Source organism: Lepisma saccharinum, chromosome 1 (genome assembly GCF_977018435.1).
Source record: "Lepisma saccharinum chromosome 1, izLepSacc3.1, whole genome shotgun sequence".
In the NCBI taxonomy this organism is placed as follows: Eukaryota; Metazoa; Arthropoda; class Insecta; order Zygentoma; family Lepismatidae; genus Lepisma; species Lepisma saccharinum.
Genome location: NC_139229.1, coordinates 159,839,645 through 159,862,305, shown reverse-complemented (window position 1 = coordinate 159,862,305; position 22,661 = coordinate 159,839,645). Strand labels below are relative to the sequence as shown.

At 37.5% G+C, this 22,661-nt stretch overlaps 1 protein-coding gene across 2 annotated transcripts in view; it reads right to left on the bottom strand.

The window, feature by feature from the left end:
* Window positions 1–11,754: 11,754 nt before the first annotated feature.
* LOC146003010 (endoplasmic reticulum aminopeptidase 1-like) overlaps window positions 11,755–22,661 on the bottom strand; it is a 118,841-nt gene continuing 107,934 nt past the window's right edge. For both annotated transcript variants that reach the window (XM_083141171.1, XM_083141174.1), the window contains exons 17-18: window positions 22,499–22,655; window positions 11,755–17,056 (exon numbers count right to left, since the gene is read on the bottom strand). In XM_083141171.1, coding sequence (XP_082997297.1) covers window positions 22,506–22,655 — 150 coding nt within the window. In that variant the 3' untranslated portion in view covers window positions 11,755–17,056; window positions 22,499–22,505. The remainder of the gene's footprint in view (window positions 17,057–22,498; window positions 22,656–22,661) is intronic.

Here is a 22,661-nt window from a genome sequence, read left to right as displayed (position 1 = left end):
GGCCGTTTCTACCTGGAACTGGTGAGGCGGAGGAAGAGCGAGCTAGGCCAGCTTTGCCCGCGGATTGCACCGAGTGACGAGAAGCACGTGAAAAAGGAAGTATTGCATATGAACTGTGGCTTTAACAAGACAATAAATATTGTGATTTGAAAATAATTAGAGATGTGAGATTGATTGAGGCTACTCCTCAGTGCACGTCACTGCATAATATGACTCTGTAAGAGGTAATATTTTCGGTAGAATATAGGTTTTGAATAAAGGGTGCGGAAGAAAATTAAGGGGTGCGTAAGCACCCCTCGCGCCGCCCCTGCAACAAAGTCACAGATTTTTGTATAAACGGGAGGTCGCAACAGGGGCAGCGAAGGTACAGATAAAGAATGTAATAGCTGCTGTTCATGTTATGTGAATTTATCCTTCACCAAAGTTGTGAGCAAAATAACATGTGCTGTATGCATTTTCACTCTTCACTGAAAACAAATTATACAAAATAGTTTTACCTAATGTCAAGGGCGGCTGAGCCCCCCCCCCCCCCCCACGGCCCCTGCCTGGGTACGGGCCTGGGCCCCATAGTGAAAAAATTATCGACGATGCCAAAGGTGTGGACAGACATACAATATCCCCCCACATCCGTACAAGAAGTTAACTTTTACACAAAATATTCCGCCTTCCCATTTTTTTATCGACTTGCCTATCAGTGTCAGGATTCTTTTTGAAGGAGGGCGCTTCGTGCGGTCAACTATGTAGTGCATGATCTTTTGTATTTTTTGCTTGATACATTTTTTTAAAGAAACAATTAGGTTGCATGTATACACAGACATATTTTTTTTTTTAAAAAAAAATCTGTTTGAGGTGGGTTAGACTTCAGTCCCAAGGCTGCGCGAGCCCAAAGATTTAACAAAAAAGTCTTACACATTTGCCTACTAATATATTTAAGTAAATTTATTTTTACAGTTTTGAGGGTTGAACGGAACCTCTAGATTGTCGGTGTTGACCCAGAATCACAAACTCGAATCTACTAGGAAGAAATAGTCGCGGACTCCAGTATTGTAAGATAGATAATAAAGCGGCGATGGGATTCTATTCACTGAAAATGCCACCATGTGCGGGACAAGAGGGGCTCTTGGCCCTGAGGGCAAGGAAAGGATATCCCATTGGACACCACCGCCTACTGAGTTTTTGGACCCATCGAAGTGTTAAGAATGAAAAGAGAAATCAACTACCTTGCCACATTATAGCTTACAATCGAGAAAAAGCTGTAACACATAACAGATGTGGACAATGTAAAAATTTATCTTATCTCTTATTGAATATAAAGAGACTTGCCCCCCCCCCTTGAAAATATTTGGTGGGAAGTTATATTTTAAATAACACATGTAATATTAATATTAGTGTTAAAAGTTTATGAAATACCAATTTTGACTGGCTGAACGACTGAATCTTCCTACTGGATTGGATTCATAACCGTAGTCAATTTACACTCTACAAGTTTACTACAAACGGTGTAACTGTGAAGAAAGGTATGAGATTGATTTTTTCCCCCTATAGATGGCCATCTGCGAGCAAATAAGTTAATTCTGCATTTCGAAGGAGACTCGCATACCAAGTTTCCCGGATCCTCCGGCTGACGCAATACAACCCTGCTAATTATCGCAGATATGATGTGTTACCGGGAAGTCAGTCGACCACCCCCACACATTAAAAAATAATAATAAAACACTGAGCCATGAAGTTATTAGTAGTGATGCCCGTTGATTCCTACAATACAGGAAACTATGTTGATACGTATTCATCGACAAGAAAGAAAAAGAACGAATCTCTCTATTTAGTGCTCATCTGAAAGAATTTAGAGTTCGAATTTTGACATTGTTAACCGCATCTATTTCGTTGTTTTTTTTTTTATGTAAGCGACACTATCTGTTGAATTCCTGGGATGATATAAAATTTTAGGAGCACAGAGACCGCGGCTGTTACGCCACTGGCCCTTGCCAAGATGCATAGTTTGATGAAGAAATCGATCATGACGCGGTTAAATGATCGATTTGTGCATCAACGATGAATCTTGGCAAGGGCTATATGAAACTGTGCAAGTATCGTTTTTGCCAGAAGTGGTCGATAGGGGGTTTCTGAAATAAACGATTCAATTGTATCTGCACTACTCATTGAAAAATGAAAACTACAGAAAACTGTGCAAATACAGCATATTGTGTCGTTCCTAACATTGTAATTCGCAGACATTTAAATTTTTTGTTGATTGTAATGCAAAAGAAAAGAGACATCCAAATCCGAATCCTGGTGATTAATTTAAATAAATATAAGCAGAATATCAGCAACGATTTCTAAAACATTGATTACAATGCTGGTAAAATCAAAATTTATTGAATTCTTTTACTCGAAATGATTGCCCAAATGATTCTGCGCACAGAAAACAATTCTCGAGCGTCGAGTCTATCGAATTAAGTCAATCTTGAATTACAGAAGGAAAGAGCGAGTCGTTGACTTCTGTTCGTTGAGCCCTGAAAAGAAATTTGATATTGAAAGCAGTCCTCAGACGTCCCTGTTTATTATGCACACTATTTCTCTGACATTATTCACACCACATTTAAAAGTATAATTGCAATCGTTAAAAGGCAGACAAATCCTTGGCCTTTGACTGGCGTTTCATGGATGTATGAGTTCCATTTGCACACAGGCTATTTCTCCTCTCGATTTCCATATAACTTCTCTTCCCCTCCTGTAGCAGGCGATGAGGTACGTATATTTCCACGAGGCTATTTGACTTGGATGAACAGGAACTTCACGAACAGCAGAAGTTGTCAAACTTTGTCCGGGCTGCAAAGTAGCACGCGTGGACCTGTTTGAATTTGTACGCGAGACTGAGGATGCTCTCACTCAGTCCCTGGCATTCCCAAACCCGAAGGTTTATTGCAGGAGTATAGGATACTTACGCACACGGACATTTGAGCGCAGCCGTAAAGATTAATAATAAAAATTTAAAAAATGAGAGGGAAAATGTAAGACTTCATGTTCGAATGTGTGCTGGGTTAACTCACCTGACACTCGACAGGGTTGATAGTTGGATATGTATTCAAGATGATGTTCCTGACAATAAAAATTAAACAGTTTTTTGATTTGTTGTTGATCAGTGGCTTCATCAGGCCAGACTGGGACTTCCAAGAGGACCAACAACATTGCTGAAGGTTGAAATAGAAGAGTAAACACACAGATAAAGATATATATCTGTGGTAGTAAACATTGTTGTCAATAGAGCAGGGACGGCGGCTTGGGGCTGAAGCCCCAGGTTTTTATTGAATAACTAAAAGTTTCCTTACATAATATTTTCCATTATAAAACTTTCATTCGGTGAAGGGGCCATTACAATGTTCAGGTACATTTCGTACTTTAGTAAGATTGCAAGATTTCTTTATTACGGTGTGCTCTCAAATTGTAGGAGTAGGGGGGTGGGGCACCCGCAGATCTGACTGGACCAACAATGACAACTTATCATTGATACCATGTTACTGGCCAAACTTGCTACCAAATTGAGATGATACTCTGCTGCCTACATGGTAGGAGGATGTTCAGCGGATGAGATAGTTCTTTGGTTGTTGGAGGTTCAAATGGTGAAGAAGAATATAAGCATATACAGCTCCCCTATAAATCGAATCACTATTTTTAAGAATGGATCTTACAGGTGTGAAAATGAATTGTTATAAGGACGTCGTTCAACATCTAAAGAACACTGAAGTTTCATTTATGTTTGTTAGTTCCTTATTTGAGTAGCGGCAGGGCCATGAGTGTTATACCGTGCGTCCATTTCGATCTTCAGCCGAGAGATCGGGAGAAGCGTGGCGGGCGGCGCTGACGGAGATGCCGACATTTGTGGCCTGTAATTCCCGCTTATTTTTATGGACATATGCTGACATTTATATAAATATTGCAAAACGAGCACTAACCTGTGTTATAAGATTACGGTTTTAATTTTAGTAGCTTAGTGGCTGTATGTGCCGATGATTTTGACACGCCCACCTCTTTTGAAACACCGCGTAGAGGTTTGTTTGGAGAACGTTCTAACGCTGCACCAATATCATCGAGTTTTGCTTCGGTTAGAATCCGTCGTTTTTGCTTAGTGTTTTAAAATTTAACGATCCAGTTTCTCGATATTTAAGGACAAGATGTCTAACCGTATCTCTATGTGGAGTTGAAACGCCTGGGAATTTTTGTACAAATTGCCTACACGTGTCTCGACACGAGTCTGTTTTCACATAAGTGTCATACATAAGAATTCTTTGTTCCAACGTGAACCTTGCGGCTGGCATTCCAATCGTCTCACTGACACAACACACATACACACTGCAATAACACAAACAAGTAACTGCAAGTAACCAAGAATAACACTCTTGCGCACAGTACGAAATTAACACGCTCTTGGTTTACATTGCTCGCCACTATATTCACAGCTCTGTCTTCATCTAGTCGCGAAGGAACAAAAAAACTCGAGGTCGGAGATTTCGGATTGCAAGGAAGCTCACGAAAACCATTCACTTTTAACGGTTTCGTCTGCAGCGTAACCTTGATACAGTGTTACACATTCGAAACCTCCAAACGATTCCCATCGCCACAAAACTCTTTCAAGGATATAAAATTAAGCAGGACGTTACTGGTCAAAATTATGATTAAAATGTTCTATTATCTGTGGCACAGATATAATCGTTTCTAAAGCGTATTTTTTTGTGTATATAAGGGCAGAACTTGGATGTATTACAGATGATAAATTATAACACAGGTTAGTGCTCGTTTTGCAATATTTATATACATGTCTGCATATGTCCATAAAAATAAGCGAGTATTACAGGCCGCAAATGTCGGCATCTCCGTCAGCGCCGCCCGCCACGCTTCTCCCGATCTCTCGGCTGAAGATCAAAATGGACGCACTGTATTATGATGAAATGAATGAGAGAGCATTGCTATGTCCTTATTGTTGCAAATATCCAAAGGGGAAAAATAAGACTAAGGAAGGACCCACGTTAGGAATCAAGGAGTAGACAAACTACCGTTATTCTACCTGTTTGGATGCTGCTTTGTTATAAAGTGGTCCCGGGTTCTATCCCATGCAGCTCGGAAGTAAATCTTGATAACCCACACCCCGTTCAAAATTGAGTTAACATCTTATTCAGTTGCTTCATAGTCTCCAGTTGCTGTACATTAATGAATGAAGTTCCTTAAGTAGCCACTGAAGTCCAGAAAAAAACAGGAATATCTCGGTAAACCCATAAGTCACAATGTAATGGATGAACTTTCACTTGCATTTTTCTCGGTTTCATACTCGAGTTTTTTCCAACACACTGTTCATTCATGTCGAAGGACTGGAAAGAATCTCTGCAAAACAGAGAATATTTGCTATTAGCAGCACTAGGATCCTACAATTGACAATTCCCATGCATGGGAGGTGGTACAGGAATATAAAAACTCCAAGGAACATGCAATTTCTAAACCAACAAGCAATACAGAAATGGTAGAACAACAGAAAGGTTGAAACTAATTTGCTTTTGTTGAGGCAAATTGAAGTGAGCATTTTCCAGTGCGAGAGGCAACTTCTAACTTATAGCTGCATGTGCAGATGGTGAAGTTATTTCCCTACCAATAACAGATTCCTTCTCTGCCAACTTAGGTATAACATTTAAATTTGTTTCTGCTTTGGCCATTTTAGAAATTCATATTAAAAAGCTAACAACAGGTTAATATTATCGTACAAAAGTTTTGAGCGAAAATAAACTTTTGTGAAAACTGTAAGAACATTATTCCTGATCATGATTGTCAGTAATCCTTTCAACCACTCCCCTCCATCTCTTACATTTACATGGTACACTTGCCTCCTTACTTAGTACTCTGGCAGTTTGTTTCTTTATGCAGCATATTAGTGGATGATACAATTCAACCTACATGATTCGATAGCGATAAAGCAATAATTTCTACACCTTCCTGCCTTATTAATAAAAATGGAAAAGCTTTAAACTTTGTGTACAGAGTGAAAAATAAATGAATGAATATACACTGCATAAAACACACCTTATTACTCAATTTGTTGACACTGTACAAACTTCTTTTTTTACTTTAAAGAAACAAACAAAAGATAGAAAGATGCAAAAAAGATAGGTCTAAATATCAATTCTTTATTTAATGGTCAATAAAATTACGTAATTCCTACATTTATTACCCATTACAATGACGATGACTACACTTCCTGCTTTTTAGTGGCTCTTGAGATCAGTGTTGCCAGATTACTATCTGATGCTGTTACTATTCAAATACATGTACACCAGTAGCAATGGCAGAAACATTTTAGGAGGATGGGAGGGAGATCAAGGGGAGGGTCACAGTGGCTGATGGGGCACACAAAAACTATCAGTTCGAAAATTAATGAAGAATATTTTTCCATGTAATAATCATGCCATATGCGTTTTTTCTGCAAACTAGGAAGGTCAGTTGCTTTTCTAAGGGCAGGGGTGTGGTCCACCAAAGTTCAAGTTAGCAGTGTTATATTTAAAGATAGTTATTGAGTTTACCACCCTACCCCTTCAAATGAGCTGTTATTACAGTTATCATTTGTAGCCTTTTCCTTATGCTTAGAAAGCCTTGTCTTTAAATTTCCAATGTCTGCATTCCAGAGATACTGAAGCTATTAATATGGAATATCACTGAATTAGGGACAATCAAATGACAACCTTCATGCAACATAACTTTCTTCAGTTGGCTAATATCTTGTCTATTCATGAAAACAATCAAAACCTGTCAATTACTCAATAACAGAGGGGTAATTGGAGCACTCACCCTCTGTCAGGTATTTATTAATTCTAAATTATGAGTTTACAGGATACCAATACTTCAGGCTCAGAGTTCGAATCTTTTAAGACTTGCTGCAAGAAAGAAAAAACTAACCACAATCATGGATGGAAGAGGGACCTGGGAAGTGCAGGGTTTATAACCAACAAAAGAACAATCAGAAAGACATCTGCCCCAACATCCTGAAAACATATCAGAGAGCACCAAAACGTGCTGCAGCAACAGGTCATCACATGTGACGTGACCTGGATTTTCCATATGATCCTGCAACAAACTGGCAGTCACTCACTGCAGAGGAAGATGCCACAGTCATGAATGTAAAAGGTACACATGAGCTAGACCAAACTGAAGGTAATTTTGATAGTTTTTTCAACTTCCAGGGTGTGGTCATGATTGATTGGGTGCTGGAGGGACAGACAGTTACTCAGCACTTCTACACAGCAGCGTGCATTCAGGATACGCAATGTACGCACTGCGTACCCACAACACAGTAAGAAAAAATAAACATTTTTTCGTCTTCCCCGAACGTGAAAATTCAACAATTATCGCTCCGAAAGCAGTTCCACTATAAGAAATTCCGATTTCCGCACGAACACGCTGCTGCCTTCCTGAAGGCAGTCCCGAATGATCCCGATTGTGACTTCGGCACCCACCCGATCCGTGTTCCTGCCGATTTCCGCAGAAAGACGCTGTTTTTTCTGCTTGGTATCCTAGAAATTCAGAAGGTAACTCCATTGGCTGATATCAGCCCTGACCACGTGTTTGGATCTGCCCGTGCTTACCCTCTCTTTCACTTCTTTCCCGGTTCTAAGCATCGAGGGTACCCAAGAGGGTACCCTCGATGGTACCCTTACTTACACTGCGTATGCAGTGTTGACAGTAGTCAACATATTTTTTTCTGGAATGCTTAGCTTACTAGCATTTAGCAGCCATGTGTAGATAGATCACTGTTGGGTTGCAAAAGTGATACAGGAAGCAGAGAGGAGGGCAAGAATATCTAGTGGTGGAAGATCATATTTAATATACGCGTAAACTATCACATATAAAATATTTATGTGAGGTTAAAGTTACACTAGCAATTTTTTTTTTTTGTTTTTTTTTTGTTTTTTTTTCGTATAGGGAGGTGAGGACCAGAATGGACTGTCACTGTGTCGAGAGGAAAATATGTGAACAATTTGCAAGTTTCGCACAATTCTCAGAGTATGAGAGTATCTGTTTATCTCCTTTCAGGATCAACATTTCCTTTGAGTTCCATAGCATGGGTGTTGATTGTTGACCCGACGATATGAATGAATGATAAAAGAAAAACATAATAAAACACAATGCTTACAATGGGATTCGAATGAGCCCCCCTCCCTCCCACCAGACATTGAAAAGTGATGTACGGTAGTTTAGCTTTTGAAGTGTTCTGGGATGTATGCTGACGTATTTTCTACTTGTCCTTAATTATCTCCCTTCTACAAAATACCTTGTCGACTGGCAACTCCGATTCAATCGTCCACAAGAACGTGTGGTTTTCGGGCATAGCGGACCGGACACAACGTACCGTGGGAGGTTGACTTTTGCTTTCTTCTGTTGTGTGAAATTTGCAGCAAGTGTTTCGTTCATATTATTTACATTACAGGATCTCTATTGTTTGTCGGTGCTGTGAAGTGATAAAATAGGGGGACCGGGAGTTATTGATGACATACTGGAGAAGGGATTTTCGGAATTTAAGAAAAAAGTGTAAACAATCTGAAATGGAAGGTCTGTTCCTGATTTGGAAAAATTGTTTCAGGCAGGAGTTGTGAAGGATGGTAAGCAGTATATTAGGCATTTTGATTTTTGAGAAGAAAAATATCTCTACAGAGTGATTGAGTAGAAAAACAGTGAAACTTTATTGTTGATCTTATTCGTTGGTTTCCTCTGCGAAAGGTGTAAAATAGTAGAGGATACTGAGATTTATCAAATTTATTACATGAAATTTGAAAGGACGGAAAATGATTGTGCCATTTCCTTCCCGTTCAATGTTCATCGTGATGCATGAAGGAAATAATTGAAGTTGAATTGTTGGACTCTACGTAGCTACTATCAGAATATACAAGGGTTGATCAAATGAAAAGGTACAAAACGACACTGTCGGTGTAAATGAATACTTTATTCAAAGTATCCTCCATAGGCCTGAGCACATTGATCCCATTGATGAACGAGCCGAATGATTCCTTTTTCCCAGAATTCCTTTGGCCATGAAGCGACCCAGTCCTTCACAGCGTCCTTGAGTTCATCGTCCAAGGTGAAGCGCTTTCCTTTGAGATGCTTTTTCAGGGGACCAAACACATGGAAGTCACAGGGGGATAAGTCTGGACTGTAGGGTGGATGGTCTAGCTGCTCCCACTTGAACCTGGCCAGTTCCGCATGTGCGACCCTGGAGACGTGTGGACGTGCGTTATCATGGAGCAGAACGAAAACGGGCACTCCATTTCCTCACTGATTTGCCAGACACACAGTCTTCCCCGTAAACGTTCACCATCCGGCGATGAATATCGGCTGCTTTAACACCTTCCGCTGTCAGAAAACGGATAATGCCTCGCTGCTCCTCAACAGTCGAATTTGCCAATGTTAACGCCATCCTGTCCGAACATGCACTGCCGCGTCACTTGGACGGCGCTCTGTATCGGAGCCTCTGCTCTCTCCTGCGCATGCGCGTTCCCCTGCATGCTCAGATGCCGCGTGGCGACTCCAATCGCACCCCTACATATCACGCTACGTTCTCCCATCGCGGCATCGGTATTATATAAACGATTCAGTTGTTACGACGTTTCGTACCTTTTCATTTGATCAACCCTTGTATTTGCGAATATAAAATATCATACATATATTTTACCTTGTTACATTTGGATATTGATACAAGGATGAGAAATTTCCCATTATAAAATTGTAGAAAAAAGTTATTTTCTGAATAACATGATGGCCAGGGAGGGGGGGGGGTTTCTGGCCCCCATAATTCATTTCGGTTGGCCCATGTTGCGTACCCTAGTTTAAATGTCACCGCATGCCACTGCTTCTACACTACTACACACCACTACAAGGTTTTGACTCAAATACGAGAACACATGCCAGATCTCTAGAAGAACAACACCTGGATGCTGCATCAGGATAATGCACCCGTCCACAATATCCTGTCTGTGAAGCAGTTTTTGGCTGATAAGTGCATTCCAGTAATAGATCATCCCCATACTCGCCGAATTTAGCCCTATGTGACCTCTTTCTTCTCCCAAAAGGTGAAAACTATCTTGAAGGGGACCCAATTCCAGTCTGTGGAAGCGATGAAGGTGAAAACTACAGAGATCCTGAACAAGATGGCAACACCAGAGTGGTAACACTGGTTTGAACACTGGCAGATGTATATGCAGCGGTCCATGGTCAGTGAAGGGGTGTTCACTGAAGGTGATATGATGCAATATGTATGTGTTTGTCACCAGCTCCATTTTTTAAATAGCCAGACCTTGTATATCATCCATCAAGACATTACATGATAACTGCAGTGTTGCAGGTCAACACTGTACCTGGACCCACAGCTAGTATAATCCTCTGTGGGGCATATGCTGTGCCATCCACATGCGTTTGTGAATGTCCCTTCATGTTATCATCATTCATCCTCATCCTTGCAGGAACCAGATTGTCCACAAACAATTCACTCACAGTTCCTGCTTTATGACCGACAGCATTGTCATGTTGGAATAGACAATGATCATCATCGAAATGGCCCTCCACCATAGGGATTACGCAACTGGTCAAAATGTGCTTGTACCCTGCCGCACTGAGAGTGCCATGCAATGTTTGTTGCAAGAGGGTGGCTCAGTCCGGTGCAGGAATCCCCACTGTAATACCACCTCCTTGAAACTTCACTGTAGGCACTACACATGAAGGTAGATAATCATTCTCCAGGCATACACCACACCTAAACTCTACTATCTGACCACCACATGGTATAGCATGATTTATCACTCAAAATCACAAGTTACAAGTGCTCCACTGCCACCCCTCTTTACACCACTTTGGGCAATCTTTAGCATTCACACCAGAAATGTTTGGTTTATGGGCAGCTGCTCGGTCGTGAAATCTAATTTCCTTTAGCTCTCGACACAGGGTCATGGTGCTAGTTGTACTGTTTGGTAGCAATGTTGAACTCATGGGTGATTGCCTCCAATGGCACGTTGTTTACACGAACAACTCTTCAACAATCGACGGTCCCGGTCTGTCAGTACATGTGGCCTACCTGGTAGTGATTTTGTTGTGACTGCTCCTTCACATTCACAATGGCGTAACTAAGAGAAGATTTTGGCAACTGCAATAGGGTTCAAATGTCCCTGACAGACTTCTTACATGATTACCAATAACCAGTCCACCTTCGAAGTCATTAAGTTCTGCTGGTACTGCTTATCTACAACACCAACCGATGCCCTGCCTTCTTTTATATTTACCTCTGACATCACTGTGACATCTAAGCTTCAGTTTACTATTGCAATGGGGTGTCTCGATACTTAGAATCAGATAATGAATATATATAAATAATGTCACACTGTTTGAGTCTACAATCAATAACTCAGTTATAAACATAATGACAATCCAACAAATTTGGTAAAATAAAATATTACATGTCTGTGAATAGATGGGAAACTATATTGAAATTACAGAGATAAAAAAAAATGATCAACTACTAGATTACACTAAATAAATTCATTCATTCATTGATTTAATAGCTTGTACAGGCTAGTGAACAACACAGTTTCTATTACACAATTCCATGGTTTGGATGTCAACTTATTTATTTGCCTTAGGAAGTATGAATTTCTATTTTGTTCATAGCTGATACAAGCTCAAATAAAAGAACAAAATTTTATGTATTTATGTATTTTTGTATGTTCTAACAATGACTACAATAACGTAACTAAAAAATAAGGTACACATTTTAATCAAGAGAACAATGCCTTCCACTGAAAAAAAATCAGGTACATAATTTGATATAATAAAAATACAAATTGTGCAAAAACAACAATTACTCTGTGGAAAAAATGTATAAGCATTTTTAACCAAAAAAAAAACAACTTTTTCCTTTGTTTTGACACTGTTGTAAGTATTTCTATGGTACATGGAAGAATCATCTATAAAATTTGGCATCATGTAATTATGCTGATTAATACCATCCAGTATTAGTTCCATTTAAAAATTTCATATCTTTTTCATACAAGCAAATATATATTTCACTTTACATTTTAATATATTTTATACAGTAGTTTAGTGTGAACTCCTTGAACAATAACACAATGTTCAATATTTATTTACAGTAAGTATTATTCCTTACAATCATATTCTAATATCTTTCTTATTCATGAAACATTTTTAAAAGATCATTCTAACAAAATATTCTAGGAACATTTCATATTATGCACCCTTAACATTGCTTATCGAAAAACTGCAATACTTATTTTTTATGCCCTCATTTTCAAAGACATCACATTAAATGTTATTTTTATTAAGCCTATGAGGGTTCATGAAAATGCAGTGTTTATTGATTACACCATATATAGAAAATGACAATTCAGGTTCAGAGCCTGCCACTAATTCTTTTCAAGTGCCTCCCCTATTATTGTCAAACTTCATCAATATTTTTAAAAATTGGGTTCCCACTGAGGGATTGACCTGGGATTGCTCACACTGAAGACAACAGTGCTAACAATTCAGCTGTGCTGGTACTCTTAAAGTCCGCCCAGCTAAAGAATGGACTTGAGAAAACCCAAACTTTCCGCCTCCAGTTCAAGGGGTGAAAAGGGGTGTTGCTACCGGTTGCTACACGCCTGATTTTTGTCCAGTCATCCACGACACATCTTCCTGTCAACAAGCTTTCTTCACTCGCATTTCAGGGAGAGGCAGGAAATCAGAGACCCATTCGCTTGCTGCGCTGTAGCAATCATTAGACTTTGCCGTGCTTGGCCTTGTTGTGTGTGCCACCTGTTTCGAAAAAGGCTCGAAACCAAATATTTGGCAACACCTCACCATGGCAACTGGACAAAGCCGATTGGTTCAGCGACTCATGCTTGGCTTTCGACAGGAAAGATAAAAATAGAATTTCCAAGTCCATTCTCTAGCCAGAACAACTGTACTTGTATAGTGCTCCTAATGTGACTAGAAATGACAATTATGGGAAAAGGAGATGGTATGCCTCCCTTATTCTGAGTGATTGAAATTGCATTTTGTCAGACATCGATGGAGGTAAAGAAAAGAGGATTTGTTCATTGGATATTTTCTTGTTCTCTTCGTTTATGCAAAATGATTTACACATTATAAAGTATTTACTGGTACACTCATGGACACTTTTGGGCTGTAATGATCCCATTAACTTTCGATGGATTCGCTACAACTTAGAGAAGTGTCCGTGACTGTACAATGTGAGCAACATCATTGCATACAATGACTGATTGATCGATCTGCTTTTATTTTACTTCGCTTTTTGTGCCACTTTTGGCTAATTTGTGAAGATGGGGATGAGTGATGACATGATGAATCAACACTCACAAACATCCATGCTCCGGCCGGGATTCGAACCTGGGACCCCTGGCATCATAGTGTGATGTGATAACCACTCCACCAGGGAGGCTGGCTGCATACAATGACTGAAATTGACAGTATCTTGCCATACCACAATGGTTCTTTATTGGCCTAGTTCCCATAATCATACAATTCAGCTATGTAAACGCAATATGGTATTCAGCAAAGAAAGAGAAAAAGGACTGAACTGTTACGTATATGGAAAATTAAATGTATTGCCATTCCTTTATTCCAAAGTATTTCCTTGAGAATATTCAGAACATTCACTACTACTTAATCATGTTATTTTAACCCTTCATTTCTGTAAATGTACCCAACAAAATTGTGTTTGATTTGTTTAAAAGTAGCTTGTATTGAAATTATAAGTTTGATTCATTAGATATGATGTCTTTGAAAATCATTTCTCCGTCATAGCATGTCCCCACCACTTCCAACATGGCAGTGGAAAAGCTAGAACTAACACAAATCTTATATCACCTCCTATGAACAAATAATTACATTACGCATGCATTGCTTTCCAACTAGAACTTCCACAATTCTAAATCTACCATTTCCTCCAAAATATCATTACATTTCACAATAAAAATTATTCTTACTTCTGGCTATATAGTTATTCTTAAAGAGTGGTGAACATTATGGCACATGCTACAGAACCTCACATCTAGTCTCAACTGAACTACTACTTTTGCCTTTGCTTCTAGTGTTGGGGTTTTCATTTCTTGGAGGACAATCCCCATAGCATGCACAGGGATTTCACAAGGGGGGCAATATGCTTGAACAGGGAAGGTAATAATCCCTTTTGCTTCTTTGAGCTCATTATTCCACATTTATTTTCAGGTATGGAATTGTATATATTGTGTCAGGATATCCTGACAGTGTAGCAAACAAGGAGAGAAGAGAAAATAACCACACTCAACATCCCTTATGGCAATTATCAATTAATTGATTTGGTTTATTTTACTTCACTTTCTGCCACATTTGGCTAATTGAAAAAAAAAAACTTCACCCCATCCCCAACAGGGCAAGCAAATTTAATTAACAAATAGGATGAAAAGACAGGTGAGTGGAGAAGGTTACATAATTTAGAACTGCATAATTTGTATTCACATCCAGATATTATTAGAATAATTAAATCAAGAAGACTTAGGTGGGCAGGCCATGTGGCACGAATGAGAGGGGGTAGGAACAGATGGAAGGCTCGTGTTGCTGCAGCCATAAACCTTTGGGTTTAAGGCTAGAAAGTTAGTTAGTTAGTTACTTGTCGATAAAATGGCGATTCCCTTTGATTCGATTTTATGCATGGGACAATGTCGGAATAATTCCCACATGAGATCACCCAACGAGTTTTCCCCACGAAAGTCAACTGCCCTACTAACTTCATCACCAAGTCTCTGTTATTTGGAAGGTACCAGATTCTGAGATACCAATAGCTGCCATGGATGGATGAATGAATGAATGGAGGGACACAAACATGACCATCACATAAAATATACTATTTTCCCCAGTTCATATTGATCAGCATCCTAAAAATATTCATAATCTTCATAAAAGTATTTGTGAATGTAACATTTACCATAAAGGAAGACTGATTCAGATGGAAGCTAAGCACATACTCATTAAACATAGCACTGGGAACGTAGACAGGGGATATAGCAGGTTGTCACATCATCCAATACATCTTTGGATTATTTCTATAAATACTCAATTTTTATTGTGAAATGTACGGAACATTTTTCATTATTTTATGATTTTTTATGCAAGTCATATTATATCCCAACGTTCTGTATCATATCAGACTGAAAGCTACATAACTGCACGAAGAATGGTTAGATTAATATAAAATGAAAAAAAAAAAATGTATAATGAAGAAACTGGCGAAACCTCATTTGTTCCTTACTTAAATTCTATTATTGAGTCATTTTAACTATGTAAGGAATATGCCATTATGAAAAGGGAAATGATATGTTATAGAAAGAATTCTGGAATTTGAACAAGTTAGTCTTACGTAACTAGATATCAAAGTCATTTTTTAAAATTTTATCAATGTATTGTTTTTCAATTGTTATCACCAACAAACACCTTCCTGTAGATTATATATATTGTGAAGTATGCAAATTATTGGACTTTCTTTAATTTCATGCCAAAACTGAATGGCAAAAGACCTATTTTAATATTCTGATTATTATATACGTAAATCTATGATTTTTTTAGTACAACTTTGGTTAACATGGAAAGTTCTCAATATATCAATTTTCATAAATATAAAAACATTAGTAATTTTAATATTTCACCTCATGCTTTACTCTTCAATTTTTTATAGATCTTGAACTCAAATCAAGCATTTGTAATTCTATTGCACTACACTGCATGCATTCAAAATAACAACCCTGGATTTGGAAGTCCACAGTTTTCTTTTTTAGAGTTTAAGCAGTAAATTTAAAGACTTAGAAATATTATAATGTATCCATACTTTAATTTTTTTTTTCAGATTTTCATTGTATTTTTCCATCATAATTATTTTTATTTTAAAATACTCCAGATGCACCCTAATGAAGCATAATTTTTTCATGCAAATACATATGTGCACCACGTACACAATATACTTTTTTTTAAAAAAGTACCTTATTTCTTAAGAGAATAACCTCAGTTATTTTTGGCACCAATATCAACAAATGATACAACATATTCAGGTTTCAAGCACTGCACCATCCACATTTTAGAATAAATTCCAATTGTGTTTGTGTGTACAAACCTTCATTTATGAAATGATACAATTGTCTAACTTTGCTAGTTAGAACAGCACCATATGCATGATAGAACCATTAAATATGAAAAACTGCATGTACTTCAACAAATTCATGCATGAACAGGCTAATATAACTTTCATATTTATCATATATCTCACTAGAAAATTGAATCTTGGTTACTAACACTATAATATAAACATGATATACTTTCCTTTCTCCTTTTTTTACTATTATGAAAGTTATGACACAACCTTCATCATATTCTTCACATTATAAAAAAAATCATGTATTTGTACTATTTCTTCCTTATATTTCTTGTGGGAGGGAATAGATTTTTAAAAATTATTTTTTTCATAAAAAAGAACTTTGAAAAGTTGAAACTATAATATGAGAAGAACAAATATAAAACTGCAGGACATGTGCTGTGTATGCAACTTAAGATTTTTTATTTGGATGGACTAGACTCAACCAAAAAAATATGTGTTCTCTTCGCATCTAACACTTTAAATATTACACATCACTTACACCTGTGTACATTTTCCATCATTACAACAATATCTTAATGGCAAGAAACAAGCACAACATAGTCTGTACAAGACAGCAACCTACATTTCCAACAACAGTAAATTAGTGCAGTAATATTTCTTCTCCATAAAAACGAACAAAAACTGACTAGGGTACAATCACCAAACAATAACTAAGCGAAGTCCAATACAATTACATATACATACAGCCAAGGTTGTAAACTGAGTTATGTAAATTCTCAATTGCATTGGTAAGCTCTGTTAATCTGTGTTTTGTATGGTTAGCTTCTGAGAGTGATGTCCTCGATTCAGAACTGAACAGTCTTATGAAGCAAGAATTTACAAAAGATGCAAACACTGAAAAAGGAATACCAAATGCAATTAAGCCACATGATGACAACTGATGCCTCTCACAAGCAGAATAAGATATAATTAACCCTTAAACACTGAGACATGACATACCATACATATCACATTTAGGTGAGGTCGCTAATGCAGAGATTGTGATATACAAAGTATATGTCACAATTATTTTTAAACTTTTGAAACATACTGTGACTCAGGTAATGCTCGGAGATACATATTTCGAGTGTTAACGATGCTTGAGGCATCCTATTACTGCATACTAAAGTTTAATTTGATTCCGGCGATATTTGAGGGGGATGGGGGTGGGGTGTAACTCAGCATACATGTAACATACTACGTGACACTGTGTGGTATATCCTGCAAAATATCAATGTCTTTCTTTTTGTGTGGTAAGTGTTTACTGCTTTCTTCATCATTTTTGTTTATTTTCCAAGATATATACATTTTTTTTGACAACCTTGAGGGAATTTTATGATTTCCTTCCAAAAACTCATGGCTTTTAAATTAGAATACTTTTTTTCCTCAAAAAGTATCAGCATCAAGCGTGCAATTCTTGCCACGATAATGGAACACACATCAGACAATATGCAGGTATCGTTTTGAATCCAGACATCCCGGTGTTGCCTTCGTGGAGGCTTGAAGAGGTTCAAGTTTTGTAGAAGTTTTTTAACTTTAGTCGTCTTCTTCTACTTGATAAATGTAAATTAGGTTTCTTCGATCACAGGCTTGTAGCCTAGACCAGTGGTTCCCAAAGTATGCACCGTGGCACCCTGGGGTGGCTTGGCTGGCTTACAGGGGCACCGCAAATTGTTCCAAATATGTGCTTATTTAGTACTTTTTACATGTAAAATGTTTCTGAATTTAAAATATATGTTTATTTTTTAGCTTAAGACACTCAACCTTATCACACTAACTGAGCATTGCAAAGTGTTACATAGGCATACATTCTGACTTGGGTGCCACGGAAAAATCTTGAAACACTAAGGGTGCCGTAAAACAAAAAAGTTTGGAAACCCCTGGCCTAGACTGTATTGAAAAAAAAAAAAGAGCTACAATTTGTGTACCATTTGTAGTTATAGAGAGATAAATTTTTATTGAAAACCTTGCAGAATTTAAAATTTCCCACCAAAAAAAAAGCACGGCTCTTACATTAAAGAATATCAGACCTAATCTCCTTTCCTTTGCTGTGCTCAAGCTTACTATACAGGAAGATTAAATAGTAGATTTCCTTGCATAATTAAATCCATCCAAACTATGAACACACAACTGATGAAGCTTATCAATTTACAGCCATTTTTGTATGGTGAAATTATTTTTTTTAAAGTACTGTCCTATACATCAGATCAAGCTTTTCTTTATGTCCTTACTCATAACTAGACCTCGGGTTTTTAGGTTCTAAAAAGTGTGCTTTTAGGTTCCTAAAATAGGCTCTAAAAATCCTAAAATAGGTCCTAAAAATCTTAAGTTAGGCTCGAAAATTCCTGAAGTAGATTACAAAAAACTTAAAATAGTTCAAAATTCCTAAAAAATGCTTTAGGTATAGTCATCGGCAATAAACATTGACACCTGTATCCTGAAATATGCACTATCTTGCATAATGTTGTGTGTTGCCTAACCCTACGGCGATGGCAGACTTACCATTGGAAATTTGCTATTAAAATCCACTCTTCACCGTATAGTTAGGCAACAATCGTTTTTCATGTTATCCACAGTCAAACTATCCAATTTTGTCTGTGAGGATCATCTTATATGCTGAAAATAATGTTAAAAAAGAAGTCAGTATTGCAAACTTCAATGCTGAAATGTTAGTTTGCAAGGCGTAAATGCCACAAAGCACCGAAGTGACGCTAAAGTGAGCAAGACCACATAGATCAGAAGTTTGCACTTTGGACTGTACAGGTAACAGTGGCACCAGACATTTTGCTTTGTTTAGAGCTTTGAAAAATCACCATGGACTTGGAGGAAGGAAAATCGACAGAGAGTACGATTCTAACACGTTCGTCATCGATTTATTTCGTGACCAAACAAAGCAAATGCCTCTGCAAGACTTAAAAATCCTGTAAAACACTTAAAAATATATCAAAACCTAAAAAACCACCTTGATTTGGGTGCATAAACGTAAAATAGGTTCTAACATGGCAATGTCTGTTGATACTTCCATGGATCCTTGTTAACCCTCCGTTGGGATACGTGCGAGCAGGGTGCTCACAGGCCCAAATAAGGATATCACTTTCTGGTCTTGTGTAGCTATAATTCGGAATATCTATTGCTAGATGATACCACATATAGGTTGTGGCATTGATCTCAGTCTGCGCAAACACACATCATTTTGGTGACAATCCATGTTTTGTGAGCGCCGCACTCGCACGTATACCGAACAGCGTAACTATTTTCTGCAAACATATTTTATTTCTGTGCTCACTGAATTGGTATTGTGACACTGTTTTCTGTTTTGATTCTTCGGTAATTATTTTATTTGACTCCATTCACTTAATGTGTCTACTATTTATGACTAACTGAACTCTGGAATATGATATTCATCATGATTGAAGAACAGCAGGTCCAGTTCGAGCATGACTTGCTGAATCAAGTGATAAGAAAAAATAAGACATTTTGGCAGTGTTTGGTTCGCAGGGCTCAGAAGATAAGGTTTGGCTAATGAGCCATTGAAACGTGATAATGATAGCAACACGAATCAATCTCCTTATGAAGATGAACTAATTTTTACTTGTACTTTTCCCTCAACATACTGAGCGTGATGAAAATATGAAGTTGAATGTATACCTCTCTTGTAAAGAAGTAAAAACTCTCGAATTTGTTACTTATGTATTGAAAATTAGTTAATATCAAAAGAAAATTCCAAATAAAATTATAAATATTGTAATGTCCTTCTTTATATACTGCTGGACAAAAAAAAACGGACACCTCAATATTTGACATCCGAATTGCAATTACTTATGAATTACGCTCTCAGTTAAGTATTGAACAATTGAACATTCATTATCGAACATTTTCCATAGTTTTTCTGTTTATTATTTATCTATTTATTTATTTATTTACTCGTATTTACTTATTTGGAACACCTAGTAGGCTCAAAATTAATTTCATGCAATTTTGTTTTAATTTATTGATTTTCAATTCCTGTTTATGTTATTTTCTTTAATGTCTAGAGAGGCATGAATTTTAGTTTGTAGTAACCATAGTAACAGATATTATTGACATTGTCATTGCTGGTATTTTTCTTGCAAGTGTATTGTAAGTTTGTTAGCTTTAAAATGAGATGTGAAGAGGTAGTAAAAGCAGTAGCTCTTCGTGATGATGGTCGTAGTGTGCGCTATATTGCTAGGGTGCTAAATATAGCATGAAGTACTATCCATGAAGCTCTCAGACGGTATGATGCAACTGGTTCCTATGATAGAAGACCGGGTTCTGGTCAGAAACAATGCACAACAGCACGGGAAGATCGTTTTATGCGTATCATAGTCTTAAGAGACCGTTGTATGACTTCAAATATTGTGGCGCAGCATTTGAGAAATGTTCATAGAGCTATGGTTTCTTCACGAACAGTTCGTAGAAGACTGAATGAAAGTGGTTTATCATCTCGGAGGCCGGCTACAGGTTCCAGGTTGTTAGCACGTCACCGGAAGCGAAGACTGGAATTTGCTACATAACACTTACATTGGAATGTGGAGCAGTGGGAAACGGTTTTATTCTCCGATGAGTCAATATTCAACCTACGTTCATCAGACAGGCGTGAACGTGTGTATAGAAGACCTAATGAGCATTGTGCACAATCTTGTTTTGTTGAAATAACACCCTTTGGAGGCGGTGGTGGCATGGTCTGGAGAGGTATTTCTTTACAAGTACATACAGAGTTGGTTCTTGTAGAGAATGGGTCAATGACAGCTCACAGGTATATTACAGAATGTTTGGCAGATCATGTAGTACCATATGCACCATTCATAGGCCCAGATTTTGTTTTTATGCATGACAATGCACGTCCTCACATTGCGTATATTGTCACGGAGTACCTGGATGAAGTTGGGATTACACGATTAGAATGGCCACCACAAAGTCTGGACCTAAATCCGATAGAGCACGTCTGGGATCAACTGAAACGACATATCAGAAACCACGCAATAGTTCCAGAAACAATTGAAGAGCTAAGACGTGCTATTCAAGAAGAATGGGAGCAATTGGACCAAGAAGTGATTGCCAACCTTATTCGAAGTATGCCATGGTGGTTACAAGCTGTAATTGATGGCAGGGGAGGTAAGACCCACTACTAGACAGCTTATATACCCCACCAGTACCAGCTAACAATATTAAAAAAATATATTGCTAAGGTTTTTTTTCTAATTTTTTTTGGTAGTTTTCTGTAACTTTCGTTTATGTTCTAATTTAACTTATTAACAATAAATTTTAATTTGCTTTCTGTTGAATATATTCAGGTTTTCTTATTTCCAATAATTTCTGCAATATTTAGTTAGCCTTCAAATCAGAATTTATGCGTTATCACAAAAAATGCAAGTGTCCAGTTTTTTTTGTCCAGCAGTGTAATTTGTCTCTCATAATAGATAATCAGTAATATTACAATACAAGGATATCATTTTGTTATGATATAATAAATAAGATAAATTTTGACTTAGAATTTGAAAATATATTCGAAAAATGCCAAAAAACAATACTATTCATGTGTGAGCACCACACACACCGTATACCAACTGCGTAACTCTGGAACATGTATACCAATGAAGGGTTAATGTTTCTGATCACTCTAATCTTATATCTAGAGGCATGCAAATTTTGTTTTTGATGAAAACACGAAATATGAAACATGCTGTAATGTTCATTTTTCATGTTTCTGAAAGGTGATGCACATTTTTCTACCCAGTTTTGTCACGAAATAATGCGAAATGAACTGCAAAATGCGAAATATGCTCTTAAACACGAAATTTACCATTTATATACAGATGCGACACTTTCTGAAGTATCCTGTGAGTTATGCAATTCACGGAAAATTGATTAATTCTGGTGTAAATATTTGAGAAGCAAAAATGGACCACTTTACCCACGAATAAACTTAATACTCTGGTAACTACATAAATGTGAAGGAGTAAGTATATTTTGTGTAATAAGTGGTTTTCAAATCAAATTTAGGATTATATTCACAAGTTTTAAACCAAAATGTCATTTTATATTGCACTTTTGATGTGATTATTCACCGCTATAACACCAAAATTTTATTTTATTTACCGCTTTTGAATACAAAATTGGCTCTGTTTTTGTACCAAAATTTTTATTTTTTATTTACCAAAAATATGTGCCTCTATTTATATCCATATTTGAATTCTTGCCTTTTTTCTCTGGCAGGTGGTCCTATACCAACAACATTTATCAGTCAACAACAGAGAGAAAAACAATAACACATACCTGTGGATCATGAGCTAGGCAAGTAATCTTGCAACCACACACGGATGGACTCTTCATGCTGCTGAATCCAAAGCATGTTTAATTTTATTGTCTCTAGACTCTGCTGTAAAGCTCTGCTACCTGCACCAACATTCAGGTTTCGGAAGAAAGAAGACACCTGAAG